At 38.1% G+C, this 19,727-nt stretch overlaps 3 protein-coding genes and 1 long non-coding RNA gene across 7 annotated transcripts in view; 1 reads left to right on the top strand and 3 right to left on the bottom strand.

Annotated features, from left to right (window-relative positions):
• LOC148682349 (uncharacterized) overlaps nt 1-19,727 on the bottom strand; it is a 771,506-nt gene that overhangs the window by 543,103 nt on the left and 208,676 nt on the right. The window lies entirely within an intron of this gene.
• Nucleotides 1-19,727, bottom strand: part of LOC141381810 (uncharacterized) — a 203,854-nt gene that overhangs the window by 8,418 nt on the left and 175,709 nt on the right. The window lies entirely within an intron of this gene.
• Nucleotides 1-19,727, top strand: part of LOC137490983 (uncharacterized) — a 471,679-nt gene that overhangs the window by 364,824 nt on the left and 87,128 nt on the right. The gene's annotated exons all lie outside the window — the stretch shown is intronic.
• On the bottom strand, nt 229-14,627 carry LOC137490970 (uncharacterized). Of its 3 annotated transcripts, none has more exons than XM_087250021.2 (4): nt 14,577-14,627; nt 13,889-14,038; nt 5,799-5,876; nt 229-3,814 (listed from the first exon to the last, which is right to left on the bottom strand). In XM_087250021.2, exon 4 carries the CDS (start codon nt 3,648-3,650, stop codon nt 2,433-2,435), a length of 1,218 nt encoding a protein of 405 aa, XP_087106147.1. In that variant the 5' UTR covers nt 3,651-3,814; nt 5,799-5,876; nt 13,889-14,038; nt 14,577-14,627; the 3' UTR covers nt 229-2,432. The 3 variants fall into 3 exon arrangements, with proteins under 3 accessions (XP_087106147.1, XP_087106148.1, XP_087106146.1); XM_087250022.2 differs by having other exon boundaries at nt 5,817-5,876; XM_087250020.2 differs by lacking the exon at nt 5,799-5,876.

The raw sequence follows: 19,727 nt of genomic DNA, 5'->3' as shown, positions 1-19,727 counted from the left end.
GATTTAAAGATGGATCAGTGCAGCGGCAGCAGTAATGCAGTTGATGTGGTTGTCTGTTGTGAAGGATCTGAGACGAAAGGCAATGTTCGTAATTTACTGCTCATTCTAGGTTCCTACTCTCACCTATGGTCATGACTGAAAAGAACAAGATCTTGGATACAACCGGCCACATTTTGCGAAGTGTTATGACCCGCTTGTTAGAGTCACACCATAAGAGTGCCAACAAAATAGCCTGAATGCAAATTATTTATTATAAAAGTAACTCATAGAACAAACAATCAAAGCAACCAACAAATGTTTAGGGATAATAATGACGATAAAGAACTTAGGATATAATCACAACAACACTTTAACTACATGACAAAATTAATGCAAAACAAAACCATAAGGTTGAAGAGCCAATGAGATGGCAGGTCTTGACATGTGGACTCCCGTGTAGCCACAGCGTCATGCGGTAGCTAGCACAACAACTTTTATATACCCATTGATGAGTATTGCAGGCATCCAATCAGGATTTACCACATACTCCAATCTGGAGTCATCACAGTGTATAAATATTGTAAAACTTAATACCTGTCGCTCTGCCTAAATCATAAAATAATCATCAAGTTTGTATTCTACTCAAAGTAAATGCAGTAAACTAGAAAAAATCTAGAATCTAAAAGTAAAGAACTTCACTAATAAAAGCTGCAACACAGGACAATTGAATGGGCTTTTAAAACTTGAGGGCCTGGTATACTGCAGACTAAGCGTCCTAGAGCTCCACCTTGTTTGATGTGCGGTGTCTTCCCAGTGATGTCTCTCATTCAGGGAGTCAGACAGTGAACATCATCTAAAACAACACTAGCTACATGAATACACTGGAGAGAGTACAAATTTATCTGCACTGGTACAATCACTTGCAAAGAGATTTTAAGCTGCAGAGGAGCTGTTGGCCAGATGTTTATGACAGTTCTTCTTTCAGCCACCACCACGGTGTTTACGGTAAACGCGAGAAGCGCAACACATTTACAACCCGACCTACTGCAGTGTAGGAGTGTTGGAAAACAGTATACTGTCACTCAGCCTTTTCAAACATTATTCAGACATGAAACATCCAGTGCACAGAGAAAATGTTTTGCTGCATTCATGTCATGTGTGCAACTTTTTTGTCTATGTGTTTCTTAAGCTGCGCCGAATGATTAAAACTCTGTAGACACTGATCAGATCTGTACGGTTTCTCTCCAGTGTGAATCCTGTTGTTTTCAGATGTGTTAACTGATTAAACCTCTTGTAAAAACACTTGTACAGTCTCTCCAGTGTAAATTGTCTGGTGCAGTTTCAATTTTGGAGCTGTAATAAGTCTTCTTACACTCAAAGCGCATATACTCTTTCACATCAGTGTGGATTTTCATGTGTTCATTAAGGTTTGCTGATCGGTTGAATCTCTTCCCACACTGAGTGCATGTGAATGGTTTCTCTCCAGTGTGGGTCTTACATAGTCAAGTGATGCAATTTCCAAGGTCAAAGTTCACCAAGCTTGAACCTTGCAAGGCAGTGAATTGCGAAACTTGACGCACAAACTTACGTTTCCAGTCTGACACATTTGCGTGCGTATGAATGGAAGTCTATGGAGAGAAAAGTCCGGTGTGAACACAGACCCCAATTGTACCCTCATTACACTGGCTGCCTGTTAAGTTTTGTATTAAATTTAAAATATTAATTCTCACCTTTAAAGCTCTAAATAATCTAGCTCCTGTTTATCTTCTGTCTCGCTACAATCCAACTCGCTCTTTAAGATCTCAAAACTCCGGGCATCTGGTAGTACCTAGAATAGCAAAGTCGAGTAAAGGAGGTCGAGCCTTCTCATTTATGGCTCCTAAACTCTGGAATAGCCTTCCTGATAACATCCGAGGCTCAGACACACTCTCTCAGTTCAAAACTAGATGATCCCAAGGTTTCCATACCCTGGACCAGGCCGTTTCCTGAGCTGCTGCGCTGGTGGTCATGGGGTGTGGAGAGCATGAGACTGATTCCAGTGATGCTCCAGGGACAGACGAGTCTTCCCTTTGGCCAGCTTCCAGCCTCCACTGCTGAGACTGCAGCTCTGCACAAGACTTTTGGCCAGCGGAGAAATGAAAATGGTCGTGCCCAACTGAGTCTGGTTTCTCTCAAGGTTTTTTTTCTTCACTCCTATCAGTAAAGTTTTTTTTTCCCTCTCCGCTGTCGCCACTGGCTTGCATGGTTCAGGATCGGAAGAGCTATGCATCAATGGATTTGCTCTTCAGTGTTTGAACTCTCAGTAATGATTTAAACCACACTGAACTGAGCTGAACTGAAACACTAAAAACTGAACTACCCTGATCCAATTTATTATGACCATTTATGTGAAGCTGCTTTGACACAATCTACATTGTAAAAGCGCTATACAAATAAAGCTGAATTGAATTTAATTAAGAGCAAGTGAATGGTTTCTCTCCAGTGTGGATCCTCATGTGTAGATTTAAGTTTGATGATTGGCTGAAACTCTTCCCACACTGAGTGCATGTGAATGGTTTCTCTCCAGTGTGGATCCTCATGTGTTGATCAAGGTGTGATGAGCGGTTGAAACTCTTCCCACACTGAGTGCAAGTAAATGGTTTCTCTCCAGTGTGGGTCCTCATGTGTATATTAAGTGATGACGCTTGGCGGAAACTCTTCCCACACTGAGTGCACGTAAATGGTTTCTCTCCAGTGTGGATCGTCATGTGTTGTTTAAGGTATGATGAGCAGTTAAAACTTTTTCCACACTGAGTGCATGTGAATGGTTTCTCTCCAGTGTGGATCCTCATGTGTTTATTAAGTGATGATGCTTGGCGGAAACTCTTCCCACACTGAGTGCATGTGAATGGTTTCTCTCCAGTGTGGATCCTCATGTGTTTATAAAGGGATGATGATTGGCGAAAACTCTTCCCACACTGAGTGCACGTTATTGGTTTCTCTCCAGTGTGGATCCTCATGTGTTGATTAAGGTGTGATGAGCTGTTGAAACTCTTCCCACACTGAGTGCAAGTAAATGGTTTCTCTCCAGTGTGGGTCCTCATGTGTTTATTAAGTGATGATGCTTGGCGGAAACTCTTCCCACACTGAGTGCAAGTAAATGGTTTCTCTCCAGTGTGGGTCCTCATGTGTTTATTAAGTGATGATGCTTGGCGGAAACTCTTCCCACACTGAGTGCACGTAAATGGTTTCTCTCCAGTGTGGATCCTCATGTGTAGATTAAAGTTTGATGATTGGATGAAACTCTTCCCACACTGAGTGCATGTGAATGGTTTCTCTCCAGTGTGGATCCTCATGTGTTTATAAATGGATGAGGATTGGCGAAAACTCTTCCCACACTGAGTGCACGTTATTGGTTTCTCTCCAGTGTGGATCCTTATGTGTTGATCAAGGTTTGATGAGCGGTTGAAACTCTTCCCACACTGAGTGCAAGTAAATGGTTTCTCTCCAGTGTGGATCCTCATGTGTTGATCAAGGTGTGCTGAGCGGTTGAAACTCTTCCCACACTGAGTGCAAGTAAATGGTTTCTCTCCAGTGTGGATCATCATGTGGTCATTAAGTTGTGATGATTGGTTGAAACTCTTCCCACATTGAGTGCATGTGAATGGTTTCTCTCCAGTGTGTATCATCATGTGAATCTTAAGTTTGCTTTTGCTTGCCAAAATCTTTCCACACTGAGTGCAGGTGAAACAATTCTTGTCTCTCCTTTTCAAAATACCATCAGTCTGTAAATGAGTTTTTTCCTCAATTTTGACATGATGTTCCTCCTCTTTCCTCTCATTCTCTTCAATTAGGTCTGAAATAAATAAATAAAAGATTAGTTTTCATTAAGTCTAAAAATCTCTCATCAAAAGCTAAAAAGTAAAAAGACACTGGAAACATTGGCTACACACACTTATTTTGATGCATGTTAAATGTAAAATAAAATCAGATCATATTTTGTTCAGTCATTAACATGTACACATTTAAGCAGATTAAATTCATCTTTATTTATCTACTGCTTTTACAATGTAAATTGTGTCATAGTCGCCTAACATAGAAGTCATTGTAAATTGAAACGCTGTCAGTCTAGTTTTCAGAGTTTCTTACATAATTGATCATAAAAGTAATTTTGGTCACATTGATAAGACACAGATTTGAAAGGTGTAAATGGTGTGACGACCCTGGTATTCCAGTTTGGATGTGGCAGATCCTGTTAAGGTGCCATGGTAGCTCCCCAATTGGTTCAAAGCATATAAATGCGAGAGTGAGCTAGCTTCTGTAGGATAGTGTGGCTACTGGCCGTCCTTGCATCAAGACCATCTCTTTATTTTGGCAACCTTATGGTTTTGTTTGGCATTATTTATATGTGTAGTTAAAGTTAGTTATTTTCTTCATTTTCCCCTAGACATTTGTTTGTTTCTTGATTTGTTGTTTTATTAGTTGTGTATATTAAATAAGTTGCATATATATTTTTTTTGTTGTCTAAGCTCTTTTATGTTGCAACTCGAATGAGGGGGTCCAGTTAGATACATCCAGTTAGATCATTTTGTTCTCCTGATCTGGAATACCTTATGCTTCGGTGCCAACCACACTGGCCACCAAGAGAGGTCACAGCTGTTATAAATACAGATGTTTGCATCCACCCTCAAGCCAACACAGAGCAGGCGCTTAGGGAACTGAATGGGAGCATAAGCGAGCAGGAAACCACACACCCAGAGGCAGCATTTATTGTTACAGGGGACTTTAACAATGCCAATCTCAGGAAAATCACTCCAAAATACTATCACCATATCACCACAAACATGCATGGTGACCGAATTTTGGACCACTGCTATTCTCCGTTCCGGGAAGCCAACAAATCCCTCCCCCGCCCACCGCTAAGCAAATCAGATGACTCTTTTGTTCTGCTCTTGCCTGCTTACAGACAGAAACTGAAACGGGAACCACCCACCCTCAAGACGTTTCAAAGCTGGACGGACCAATCGAGTTCCATACTTCAAGAATGTTTTGATCATGTGGACTGGGAGATGTTCCGGGCAGCTTCTGATGACGACATTAAAGTTTACTCAAGACACCGTTACATGCTTCATCAGAAAGTGTATAGAAGACATGGCCTCAACAAAAACTGTTCGTATCTACCCCAACCCAAAACCATGGATTGATGGCAAAGTTCGAACAGCCCGATCAGTGTGAACCTCCGCCTATAAATCCAGAAATGCTGAGGAACAAAAACAAGCAAACTACAACCTCAGGTAAACTATCAAAGCAGCAAAACATCAATACAGAGGTACAAGGTAGAGGGGAGGAGTATGTGGCAGGGACTTAATTACATAATAAACTTTAAAAGTAACAAACCCGCCACTGTAAACTTTTCTGCATCTCTCCCGGACGAGCTCAACTTGTTCTACACCTGCTTTAAAGCCCAGGACAGCACCTACACACTGTGCGCTCCCGCGGCCGATACCAAAACCGCCAGCACACTCTGTTTCTGTAGCAGACGTAACGAAATCTTTCCGGAACATCCGGAAAGCTACGGCCCAGATGGCATCCTTGGACGTGTACTTAAAGCATGCGCACACCAGCTAGCGGGGGTTTTCACGGACATCGTTAACCTCTCGCTCTCTCGGTCTGTGGTTCCCACATGCTTTAAGACAGCTACTATTGTGCCCATACCGACATAATCTAAAATTACATGCTTAAATGACTGGCGTCCAGTTGCTCTGACACCCATCTTCAGCAAGTGCTTTGAGAAGATGTTTAAAAAGCACATCTGCTCTGTACTGCCTGCTCACACTGACCCTCTGCAATTTGCTTACAGGAATAATCGCTCCACTGATGTTGCAATTGCTTTCACCTTGCACACTGCTCTGTCTCACCTGGAAAACAAAAACACATATGTGAGAATGCTGTTTGTGGACTACAGCTCAGTATTCAACACTATAGTGCCTGCCAAACTAGTGGTGAAGCTCCAAGCTCTGGGTCTACACAGCTCTATGTGCATCTAGATCCTGGACTTCCTGTCAAGAAGACGCCAGGTGGTCAGAATGAACAACATGACCTGATCCACACTGATGATCCACAGAGCTGTGTTCTCAGTCAACTCCTGTACTCCCTGTACACACGCGACTGTACAGCCAAACACAGCTCCAACGTCATCGTTAAATTTGCTGATGACAGTGGTGGGCCTAATCACAGATAATGATGAGATGGCCTACAGAGAGGAGGTTTACACTCTGACGCAGTGGTGTGAGGAAAACCACCCCTCACTCAACATCAGCAAAACCAAGGAGCTGGGAGAAGAGAAAACACACCCCCATCAACATCAACGGGACACCAGTGGAGAGAGTCAGCGCTTTCAAGTTTCTTGGAGTACACATTGCTGAGGATTTGACATGGACTGCTCACACAGACGTAGTGCTAAGTAAGGCACAACAACGCCTCTTCTTCCTCAGGCGTCTCAGGAGGTTTGGAATAAGCCCTCACATCCTCCGCTCGTTCTACACCTGCACTGTGGAGAGCATCCTGTGTGGCTGTATCACCACCTGGTATGGAAATAGCACCAGCAGCAATCGCAAAGGCCTACATAGGATTGTGTGAACTGCTGGTCGCGTAGTAGAAGGTGAGCTTCCCTCCCACCACGACATCTACACCAGGCGGTGCATGAGGAAAGCCAAGTGAATTATAAGCGATTCTAGCCACCCAAGCCATAGACTTTTCTCTCTGCTACCCTTAGGCAAATAGTTCTGCAGCATCCGGTCGCGCACCAGCCGACTAAAGGAAAGCTTCTTCCCTCAGACTATCAGGCTGATGAACACTTAATACCCCTCACTGCACACCATGCATATGTAGCATGCACTGCACTTTAACCAATACATACCTAAAACAATACTGCCTACAACTATGGGTACACATATTCATTATACATATCGCTGTCAACAATTATAATGCTGCCAAATTATATTTGCACTGTCTGTATTTTGTACTGTCTAGAGCCAGCACCTAAGCTTTTCACTCATCATAGCACACGTGCTGCTGATGATGTAACAATAAAAGTGATTTGATATTCATGGCCATTTTTTCTTCTTTGGCCTTTATTATAGCAACATTTATATATACCCCTACATACAAAACCCACAGATACCTTTCGGGTGCTTCGGATGCTTCTGATAAATGTTTTCAACAGCCCATAAAATGGGTGGAGTAAAGACAAACTTTACCAGTTGGAATGTGCGGAGGCTAAATCACCCAATAAAACGAAACAATTAAAATCAGTTAAAAACAGTTCAAATCCGATATTGTATATTTACAGGAGACACATCTGTTGAAAAAAGACTATTCTAAACTTAGAGGAGGCTATACACAAATATATTATTCAAACTTCAATAGCAAAAGTAGGGTCGTTGCTGTACTCATACATAAGAATGTACAGTTTGTCATCGAGTCAAATGTGCTGGATAAAAATGGCAGAAACATAATAATCCAAACTTTTAACATGTCTGTGGTCCTGGCCTATGTGTATGCTCCTAATTGGGACAATGTACACATTTTCATTGATTTATTTTCAATTTTGCCTAGTCTTGACACACACAATTTAATTTTAGGAGGCGAACCTCCTGAATTTAATTCACCCGTGCATCAAACCTATTCCAGGATTGACCATTTTCTCCTGGACAAGCAGTTACGTCCCTTACACCCCATTCACAAGGGGCATCAGCGTCAACGCTTCCCGTTCACTTTGAATGTGTGACGTCAGGCGTTGCCGAACTGCATTGTGGATTCGTCGACGCTGCTTCAGAAGCATTGTTCGCTGCAAAAGTTGGGACTTGATAAACTTTTCAAGCGGCGATGGAAGCCAACAGATCGCTGTATGCAAATACACCAGCTCAGACTGTGGCCAATTGCTGTGTAAATTCATTGGCTAACGCTGCTATGACGATCACGTCAGCCCCAACTTCAGACACGCTTTCTGTCAAGCGTTGATGCTGAAGCCCCGTGTGAATGGGGCATTAATGTCAGCAGTAGAGTATGGTAGTATTGTTATTTCGGAACATTGTCCAGTCTCTCTAAAGCTATGTTTTCAGGCAATGGAATCCTCCAACATACATGGCGGTTTAACTCAAGACTCTTGGCAGACGACGATTTTGTAAAATATATAAGATAAGTTTGAGCATCCTATGGTATACTCTGAAAGCATTTATAAAAGGACAGATCATTTAATATCAAGCTAGCGCAAATAAAAGAATGTCAAAACGGCTTACAGAGATTATGAATTTAAATAATACAATTGATCAGCTACACTCAACATCACCTTCCGAAGAGCTCCATTAGAAAAGACTCCTTCTGCAAGCGGAATATGACTCCCTGACAAGTGAAAATGTCCACATAAGATCACGCTAGATTCATTATGAACATGGTGAACGAGCTGCCATGTTACTGTGTTACAAACTGAAACAATCCTCAGCAGCTGCTTTTATAGCAGCAGTTAGTAAGGGTGAGGGCAGTATTATTACTGATTAACAGGGTATTAATGATCAATTTAAACACTTTTATAAAACCCTTTGCAGCTCTGAGGTAAACGAAATTGGACGTATTGAGAGCTTTTTCAATTATTTAGAATTGCCATACCTTTGTGATTCAGATCAGTTGGCATTAGAATGAAATATAACACCTTCTGAAATTGAAAATGCAATTAAAAAATTGAAAACCGGAAAAGCACCAGGCTCTGATGGCTTTACTGCCAAGCTAACACCACTGTTGTGCAAGGTATTTGATGAAGCTCTTGTTTTGGAGACAATTTTTTAGGTACTTTCAAGTCCATAGTTTCGTAAAAAAAACACTTCTCTCCTTCACTGAACCAACCATAAGCATGCTGGATAGATAAATTGGTAAATATGGACTCATATCAAAGGGGTATGATGTCCATGTTATATGAAGTGGTCTAAAGAACTGCCTCCCCTTGCCTAAATTGTATAAAGCTAAAATGGGAAGACGGACTGGGACTAGAAATATCAGATACAGCCTGGCAATATGCCATAGTACTGGTACACTCATCCCCTGTATGTAGTAGACATGGTCTTTTTCAGTTTAAGGTGCTTCTTAGGCTTCACCTATCTAGGAGCAAGCTGGCAAAAATGTATCCAGGGTCAGATTCATCTTGCCCCAGATGTGGTTTGAAGCCAGCAGATCTGATGTTCTGGCGATGCCCTAGATTACATAAATTTTGGGCCAATATTTTTAGATCATTTTCATCTATATGTAATAGAGATCATTGCCTTTTCTTTTTTATTGGCCAGACGTCTGATTCTCCTAAGATGGAAAAAACAAACCCACCATCCCACAAACATTGGATATTAGAATTGTTATCACATCCTAAACTCGAGCACCTTAAGTACATCATCCGATACTCTACAAAAAAGTTTTAGAGGTTTGGCAGCCTTTCCTCTCCTACATGGAACGCTCAGAGGTTATTATATCCTTGGTGAGAGTTTGTCCCTAGTTTCCTAATTTATTTGATCTATTTTTATTAATTAATTTATTTTTATCTTTCACCCTTTTTCTTTATGGGGTGTATGTCTGTAGCTATGTACCATGTTAATTTGTTGTTCAATATGTGTGTTGTGGAAAATTTGAAGACTTTGGAAAAATCAATTAAAATAGTTGAATAATAAGAATGTAAGAAGTACTAAAACAGTTTTTAGAAGAGTAATAATCCAATTAATCTACTTACAATCTACTTACATGTCTCTGTCGAAGGTCTGTGAATTTAAGCTAGTTATTAATTAAAGAAGAACAAGCCTTTCTCGTACGTGACTTTGTTCTTTGTCTAACTGAAATGTAGGCAATAGCTATGTAAGATGAGAAAATATTATATATTCTTCAATTATATATTCCTTTAATGCTAATGAAGGACTACTGAGACATTCCAAGCATGGAATGGGTCCTACTGGCTTGGTAGAGTTGATCACAGCTCCAATACACATCTCTGCCATTTGCTTACAGTGACCATGTGCTTTTCACCATACACAATTCTTCTGCTTGTGATCTTCCTTCAAATAGCTTTATCATGTTTGGTGTCATTTGACAGTTTATGACTTAAAGAGCCCATATTATGGGTTTTTGAAAATTCCCCTCCATGTAGTGTGTAACACAGCTCTAAGTGAAGTGAAGTATCCAGCTAAGGCTTAAATCTGTAAGAATACAGTGTTTGAAACGGTTGATTCATCTATAAAAGAGTCGACTCATAGTGCTTCAAACGAGTCGCCTTGATACCGACTCATTAGGTGTTTCGCCATGACGTACGAACGAAACCAAGTTATTCACGTGCACGCGCAAACCCGGGAGATTTCAAACCTGAGGCCCCGCCCTCTGACGCAGAAACCCAGACACACACACACCCACAAACACACGCACACCCACAAACACACGCACACCCACAAACACACGCACACAAACATGCCGGTCGATTGAAGTCACACTGCAGATGGATATATTGAGTCTCTACCCAAAGATGAAACCTCAGCATTATAACCAAGCAGTTGGAAACTTCTGGAAGCTACATGCTACAAAGAATACTTCATCTGAGTTTGTTAAAGGAAGGATCAGTAAAGAGTAACTGATGGACGTCAGGATGGGTTTCTTCCATTTCTCAAGTGTAAGTACGTGCGGTTAAAGTTGTTGCCTCGTTGACTCTAGCTTGCAAATGTATTTAGTTGTGATTTGTTACTTGTAACCGCGTGTACTGTATCAGGTTAACTGGATATATTATCTTATCGCGTGCAAAGTCACGTTAAAAACGCGACGCGTGCTGTTTGTTTATGGAGCTCCGTGCTAGAGTTCTGCTCCCGCGATTTATTCGGAAATTTATTCCCGCGCCGCAGAAATCTGGCGCGGGGACAGCCGCGGGAATAAATTTCCGAATAAATCGCAGGAGCGGTCGGTAACGGGTTTAATTTGGGACGGGAGCGGGCTGTCTAGCAATGTCACGGATATTGCTATGCGAATTAGAAAGAGAGAGTCTGCGTGGTGCTTGTGTGTGTGTTAGTGCGCGCGTATGAGAGAGAGCGAGAGAGAGAGAGAGAGAGAGAGAGAGAGAGAGAGAGAGAGAGCGAACGAACGAACGAGTTTTGTGTGCTTTGTGCTGTGTGTGTGTGTTAACTGGGTGATTTTTGGTTGTGTTCTCCGCTCTAGCGGGACCGGGCGCGGCGGGCAGAAAACGGAGCGGGTTCTCAGGCTAAAACCTGGCGGGTGCGGGCGGAAGCGGGAGCGTTGTCATCCGAAGGTGTGTGTGTGTGGTATGGCAAGTACACGACTGTCTCCTTCGTTCGGTTATCCGTGGCACTATCCACTCGCCATAGTGTGGCAGCTAAAATCCACGCCTACATTATCGAGCGTGTATGAACTGTGATTACTTTTTAAATTGCTGATTAGCTATTGGCCATTTCCCTCTCTGACTGAAGGCAGTCGACCAATCGCGACAGACTGTCATCGGTCCAATCAGCGCAGATTAGCTCCGCGCTAAGGAGGGGTTTGGGAACAAATGAATCACTGGACGATTCATACAGGAGTCGCTGGGATAATTAGGTAAAAATAAATGCAGATTATAAGACCATGAAAGTGTTTTTTGACCTTGCATGCATATTAGACTGTTGTTGGAGACCCTTACAACCAGGATATGACCCTATTTCATGTATAATATGGGCTCTATAAGCATTGTAGTGCTAAAATCAATAGAGACATTGATTGCTTGTATTTCAATATATTTACTATTCATACTAGTCATGGCCTGAGGAGAGTATGTTAATGTTCTTCTCACCCACTTTATCTCCTCTCATGTTCAGTTCGTTTAGGGGGGTTGATTTTCACTCTTGTTTGACAATGCTTTGCTCAGGGTATAATAAGGAACGGTAAGTGTTGATCTGGGAGAATGGCTTTTACTCTGCATTTCCCGCACAAGGCTGCGTAGCCTTATTTGCTAACAAAGGGAGTTTCACTGTCTTTGTTGCTCAGCAGTGCACGTTACAGCTAATTTCTTTATACAGTATGTTAGTTTGTTTCATTCTACTGTCTGTATATTAAAACATGTAACTTAATAAACAACTTTACCTGCTTTAAGCTTTGAGATTTTTTCTCTTCATCAATGATAATAACAACTTTGATGGAGTCAGATAAATAATGAATTTAAACACGCCATCCTTCAACTGCTTTCTGTTTCCGACTATTTGTTTAGAATCGCAGCATAAGCTCCAAACCTTACAGCAATGGAGTTTGCATGTTCTCCCCGAGCTGGGGTGGGTTTTCTCTGGGTGCTCCGGTTTCCCCCACAAGATCAAGACAAGCAGCATTACACTGTTTTAAGGATCTAAAAATTTATTCTTTAAAAAGCAAAAAGATTTTAATGGCGGCGCCTGCTGGTACGTGAAGAATATGGTCAATATTGATGAACTTCTTACTCAAAGGTTTGCATATCATCAGCATGCTGTAATCCATTTCTTAAGCAGCAGAAGTCTTTTTTAGACTAGTTTGTTGGCCAGTTGTAGTCAGTGCAATGCTAAACGTTATTGTTCCACTATAATTTGTTTTGTCTCACATCGTCCTACAACAACATCATATAGTTTAGAATACTGTACAATGTTTTATAATAATTTATTATTTTAGTGTCCATTTTCATTCAGCATACTTAAAATTAGAGTCATCCACGTTTTCTGACATACTTTAAATCAGGGTTTCTACAGATGTCACCAAGTTAAATTTAAGACTTTTAAAGACATTTTAAGACTATTATGAATGAAATTTTAGACTAAGGAATTTTTCAGATGGCCCTGATGAAAAACGATTTGTATATGTCCTACCAATAAATATTTTATATATAATATTTAATAATATTAATGATATAAAAATATTTAAGATATTTCTTAGCCAAAGATCTTAAATATTGTGTAAAAACACGAGAGCTCGACTTGGATCCACACACTTTTTTTCCAAAATAAACTTTCTTTAAAATAAAAAAAACAAATTAACAAATGTTTTAAAAGTTTTAAAAACTATAATAAACTAAATCCATTCACAACAATCTGTCCAGGTGGATATCCTCAGCAGTCTTTACCATTATGATAAATAGAGTTAAAATGACCTTTTTAAATAAAAGTTGAAAGTTTTATTGAGATGGATTGTTGGTGATTGTATGGGTTTTGACCAAATTGGGTAACAAAACATGAACACAGGAAAATTAAGACTTGTTTAAAAAAGATTTAAGACCTACAACACAATATTTCAGTAAATTTAAGACTTTTTAGGGGCAAATTTTAGATTTTGGAATTTAAGACATTTTAAGACTCCGCGGAAACTCTGTTTAAACACAATAGCCCTGATAATTAGTTATTATAATAAAGGTTTAATTCTAACTCTGATACTATCTGTGAGAACTAGTAACACCTACTAGAAACAAGTTTAAACTCATAAAGAAGTTGATGAAAAAAAAGGGAATTGTGATCTACCCGACATATGCAAATGGAAAGTACCAAGCCAACACTATCACTGTAATAGCAGATATCTTTTATGAGAATACTGTAGGTTAAATATTGTCAGCTCAGGTGAACTTTTTTTTAATTTATTGTTATTATTTATTTTATATAGCGCCAGTGCTCAAGGGTGCTTTACACACAGTAGGAGAACAAGAAAAGCAATAACCTTAAGAAGGTAGAGAAAATGGAAGACTAATAATACTTAAAATAATGACAAAAGACATGAGAACAAGCAACAAAAGAAACTCGTTCCTATCTTTCAATGAGTGCTTATGTGCATTTAGGAGAACTAGGCAGCACACTCAGGGCTGCAACATGGATTTAATTTAGTATTATTATTATTAAAATATATCTGAATGAAAACTAACTTGTTTGTTCCTGCGGATCTTCCTGTTTGACTGTGAATGTTTCTTCAATCTTCACATCTTCACTCTCCTCTTTAATAAACGCCATCTTTATAACAGTGTGGAGATCAGTCGCTTCAGCAGGAGTTTTTCTCTGTTTCTGGACACTTTATCCTGTTTAAAATGAACAAAACAATGAACAGAAGCAAAATAACTTCTCTTCAACACTTGCTTCAACAGTTTCTTTATATGAGAGTGATAAACAAAAATAAATCAGGTAAGTCTGAGCAAGAAACAATTGCCACAAACAAATGACCTAATAAAAACTAGTTCTCCATTTCTTATATATATATATATATATATATATATATATATATATATATATATATATATATATATATATATATATATATGTATATGTATATATATATATATATATATATATATATATATATATATATATATATTTATATATAATGTATACTTTTTTTGGAATGACATTATGCTAGTAAATAAATAAAACCTTCATTAAAACACTTAACGTTACACACATTTATGTTGTTCAAACAATTGCCCTCGATTTCTGTAATTAAAATAGTACTTCGTTGAATAAAGGATTAAAATAATAGTCAACCGCAGGTATATGATATCGAAAGAAAAACCTAAAACTTTAATCAGTCGGTTTATATTTGTGTAAAGTTGTGAAACAAACCTTCCTCCAGTTGAACCGCAGCGCGGAAGCGGCGCAGCCTTATGACGTCACACAACACGCCAAAATAAAAGTCTTTTTTGTTCAGCTTTTTTGCCACTTACTGTTGCAGTCAGGACATCATAAATTTCACACTCCTTTTCACATCTCACACAACATATCTGCTCTCTCTCTCTCTCTCTCTCTCTCTCTCTCTCTCTCTCTCTCTCTCTCAAATACACAGACATTCAGTATTTAAAGTTGATCAAAACTTTTAATCCAAACATTTTTACACAATTTTGAAAAACTTGTTTCATCCACTGTGTTTTTTTTTCCATCCAAAGTGTTTTTTTTTTTTCGTTTTTATTTTTGCAAAAAGTTTACATCACAAAACAGAACAATCAACATCGCAAGGCATATTTACCATTAAAATATATTAAAATTGTTACAACTGCAGCAAGGAGCAGTACAAAAGATCTACATCAAAGGACAAACAAAACATTATGAAAATAAATGTTTTAAAAATTAAGTAAAGAGAGATTCAGCTATTTTACTTTGATTTCTGAAGTATTTGATGCTTTGAGCCACTTTCTCTACCTCAGAAAGAAAACATCTAAAAGAGGGTCTGCACTTTTTCCACTCACAGCAATGAATATGACATTTACCCATTAGTAAAATAAAGTTCACAACATCAGAGAAAGAACAATGTAAATCAGCTTTGTAAAATAAAATATCTTCTAGAACAATAGGGGGGACTGAAATCATCTTTAATGAAAGCCAAGGATGGATGTCAAACCAGAATTAAAAAGTAAATTCACAAGAAAAAAAAAAGTGATCGAGTGTTTCTGGAGCAGATCTACACTTATCAACATCAAAGTTAAATCTTTTTTGAATAAACTAATTCACAGGATATATCCTGAATACAATTATGTAATGAGTTTCCTTAACCTCAGGTGCTACAGGATATTTAAGAGAAAAGGTAAAAGCTTTGTCCTCTACTGAGGGTTTAACAACTCCTAGATGATGACACTTAAAATCACCAATGATAAGCGTTTAAATTGTTTGTAAATAAGGTTGATGTTACATTTACCATCGAAAATGTCAACATTTGATATTTTTAAAAATGGAAGAAAAGTTACAAGTATACATGGGAGATTAAAACAATTACTTTGAATTAACCTAAACAAAGCAATATGTATAGCCTCGCAAATTTCAGTATAACCTTTATCTGTGATTTTAACTCTATATTTATTTAATAATCTGTTATGAGATAGTAGCAGTCCATTTTCATCTAACAAATCATTAATAAATATAATGCCTTTATTGTACCAGTCACCTCTAAACAATGATTTCCTGTTAATAATAACAGCCCTTTTATTTCAAAGAGTGGATTTATGAGGGGAAAATTATGGGTAAATATCATTTTCCAAAAAAGTAGTGCTTGCTAATGAAAATTAGACAGCTTCAAAGGAAGTTTTGAACAATCATAATCATATCTTAATACAAATTCAAGGCCACCATTTTTTTTAAACAAATTATTTGGGATATGATACCATATTGAATAAGGCTTTGCTAAACACTCTTTCAATCATTAACTCTAAAAGTGCCATGAAGACATTCAAAATCGATTGCTTTTAAACCTCCATATTCATACTTTTGATCATATGATTCTTACGTAAATAATGTGTTTTATTTTTCCAAATAAATTTAAATAATATTGAGTTAATAAATTTAACTATTTTGGGAGGAGTATATAAGGGATAAGTTAAATATATAATTTTAGATAATCCCAGTCAAAAGAATTGAACCCAATATGGAAAGGTCTCTAGCTAGCCAATGATTTAGGGATTTTTTCATCCCTTCCATTTTAATATTAAATTCTATTAACAGAATTTTTGGTGATGGTAACTCCCAAATATTTAACTTCTTCTTTTACTAGAATACCCTCTAATTCTCTTAAAGTACAATTCTGAATAGTTAATATTCCACATTTTCTTAGGTTTAAGGTGAATTCAGAAGCTTTAGGAAACAGAAATTTTGACAAGAGCTAAAGGGAGCACATCCCTTTTTTAAAGAATTAATAGAGTCATCAGCAAAATGACTTAAACTAAAAGTCCTACCAGGTATATCAATACCTAAAGTGTACTCTGAATTTTTTAAATATAATGACATAAGTTCAACAGCTATATTAAAAAGAAAAGGTGAGATGGGACATCCTTGATGGATTCCTCTTTTGATGTAAACTCCAGGAGATGATCCTGAATTCAGGGATTTACTACTGAATATATCAGTATAGAACATGAAAATTACCCTACAAAAGCTCGGACCAAATCCAAAAGTTTCTAAAGATTTTCTAAAGACAAAAAAGGATGCTCAAGGGTATCAAATGCCTTGAAAAAGTCTAGAAATATAAATAAACTTGTCTGAGGAATTAAATACCTATAATCGAACATATCAACTATCAGTCTGAATACTTCTCCCTTTAATGAAAGCTGATTGTGTTTCACTTATTATCTCGCCGATACCTTTTTTGAGTCTATTGGCAAATACATGAGAGAGCAATTTAAAATCATTGGACAAAAGAGTTATGGGTCTCCAATTGTCTAAAAATAATTGGCCTTTGCTTGGCTTTAGAACTAAATGATTAAACCCTGCTTCATAGAAGTCGATAGTTCTCTTTCTCTATACATTCCTTAAGTGCTTCAAAAACTAAAAATCCCATCTCTGGCCAAAAATGTTTATAAATCTCAACTGTGATTTCATCTGTACCTGGGGATTTTCCATTGAACATTTGAGAAATAGCAACATCAAGTTCAGAGATAACAATGTCAGATTCCATCATTTCACGGAAGCTGTTATCTATAATAGAAACTTTATCTTTTGAAAAGCAAAAGTCACAATCACTCTCATTAAATTTTGATTTACATAATAACATGAATAGATGTGATCATCAATCAAAGTTTTCTCTTCACTTACATTGTTATTTATGCTACGTTTATTAATAGTTTTTGAAGCTTGCCTTTGCTTTACTAAATTTAAAAAATATACATGAAGAATTTTTCTCCCCCTCCTCTATCCATTGCACTCTAGATTGTAAAGCTCCTTTAGCTTTTTCTGTTTAATAGTAATCTAACTCTGATGGCAAAATACAAAGTTCATTTTGTTCTATGTCTCCAAGAAAATCTTTATCACCACGGTCATTTAATCTAGATAAAACTGTTAACTTTCTTTTTTTTCCTAACAGAGGAAAAGAATAGCTCATTACAGCAGAGCCATTTTTTAACTCGATTCATTTTCAATTTGAGAAAAGCATGTGGCAAAAGAAAAAGAAAACCAAGCAGCAAATAGGGAGAAAAGCATTAGCCAAATGCTTATTTAAAAAGCTGTTTAAAATGTGTTTTGTGATTTATTAACCCAAATTTTTACTGTTTGATTAATCAGTCTTTAAAACATGGATTAAATAATAATACAGTAATAAAAGTGTCTACTTATTTATAGATTTAAAATGTATTTGTAATGCATTGTTTTATTGCTTAATTAAATGACATTTAAAAACACATTTCAAACATATCTATTTATTTGTCCATTTAAATTGTGATTTATTCATGTACATTTTTATGCTGGTCGAAGCAGTGGCGCAGTAGGTAGTGCTGTCCCCTCACAGCTAGAAGGTGGCTGGTTCGAGCCTCGGTACAGTTGGCGTTTCTGTGTGGAGTTTGCATGTTCTCCCTGCATTCGCGTGGGTTTCCTCTGGGTGCTCCGGTTTCCCCCACAGTCCAAAGACATGCGGTACAGGTGAATTGGATAGGCTAAATTGTCCATAGTGTATGAGTGTGTGTGTGGGTGTTTACCAGAGATGGGTTGCAGCTGGAAGGGCATCCGCTGCGTAAAAACTTGCTGGATAAGTTGGCGGTTCATTCCGCTGTGGCGACCCCAGATTAATAAAGGGACTAAGCCGACAAGAAAATAAAGACATTTTTATGCTTCAATAATTAAATTGATCATTTGAGTCTTTGATTTTCTAACTAGCACTCTTGTACGGTGGCCGGGAAGTGCAAAACAACATTATAAAGTTTGAAACACTTTTACAAAGCTCGAGACAAAATTAAATTTTGAAAAACACTTTTACTTATCATCAGACACAATTACACAGGGAAAACAATTTTACAAAGAACAAGACAAATTTACATTTTAGAAAACCAATTAACAAGATGCAAAACACTTTTACAAATCCCGAAACAAATTTACAATTACATATTCCCTACGGAAAGGGAATGTACCACACCCCGGAAGTGACGTAGAATGTACCACACACTGGTAGTGAACTGGAATGTAACACACACACACTGAAAAATATCAATAATATCCAGCTCGTGTGTGACTTTGTAGACAGGTTACCACAAGTCTACAACTATAAAAATCATGGTTTGACTAACTGCGATAAAACATATTAGAGCTATTCTAAGACAATATCAGCGAGAGAGTGCATAGAAACATGTAAATGCAAGTACATGGAAACAATTCAAGCACGGCACATGTTGACTGATAAGATACTAAAACCGATCTCAAGTCGTTCAGAGGTTTATGCCATGTAGACTTGACTTTATGTTCACGATTACAGCGTACGAGTGGATCTCGTAAAAATATTGAACACATTGATGCAGCATGTCTGGTGTTTCCGTCTGTTCCGCGTCCTTTATAAACTCTAAACACCGACCACACGCAAAGCAAAACCGTGTTAAGCTGCTCATGTGTTTGCCACAAAACGGGCAAAACAACCCTCGACCGCTGTCCATGTTCGGTCACCATAAACTTTGTTTACGCCATGTACTCCACAGCGCGAATTTACTGTGCTCACCAGCAACAACAACAACTTTACCCCGCGTCACTACCGGTGTGTGGTACATTCTACGTCCCTTCCGGGGTGTGGTACATTCCCTTTCCGTAGGGAATCTAATTGTAAATATGTTTCGGGATTTGTAAAAGTGTTTAGGTCTTGTTAATTTGTTTTCTAAAATGTAAATTTGTTTCGTCCTTGGTAAAATTGTTTTTCCCCTGTAATTGTGTCTGATGATATGTAAACATGTTTTTCAAAATGTAAATTTGTCTCGAGCTTTGTAAAAGTGTTTTCAACTTTGTAATGTTGTTTTGCACTTCCCGGCCACCGTACTCTTG

The sequence above is a fragment of the Danio rerio genome, chromosome 4 (genome assembly GCF_052040795.2).
Source record: "Danio rerio strain M-AB ecotype USA chromosome 4, GRCz13ab, whole genome shotgun sequence".
NCBI lineage: Eukaryota > Metazoa > Chordata > Actinopteri > Cypriniformes > Danionidae > Danio > Danio rerio.
The sequence above is the reverse complement of the archived record's forward strand: the minus strand, read 5'-3'. Positions and strand labels throughout refer to the sequence as shown.

Excerpts from the sequence above, each read along its gene's own strand:
- LOC137490970 (XM_087250020.2), bottom strand. The coding sequence starts at position 13,973 with ATGGCGTTTATTAAAGAGGAGAGTGAAGATGTGAAGATTGAAGAAACA. Across the intron at positions 3,815-13,888 it reads AGATCCGCAGGAACAAACAA|ACCTAATTGAAGAGAATGAG; the intron begins GTTAGTTTTCAT and ends TATTTATTTCAG.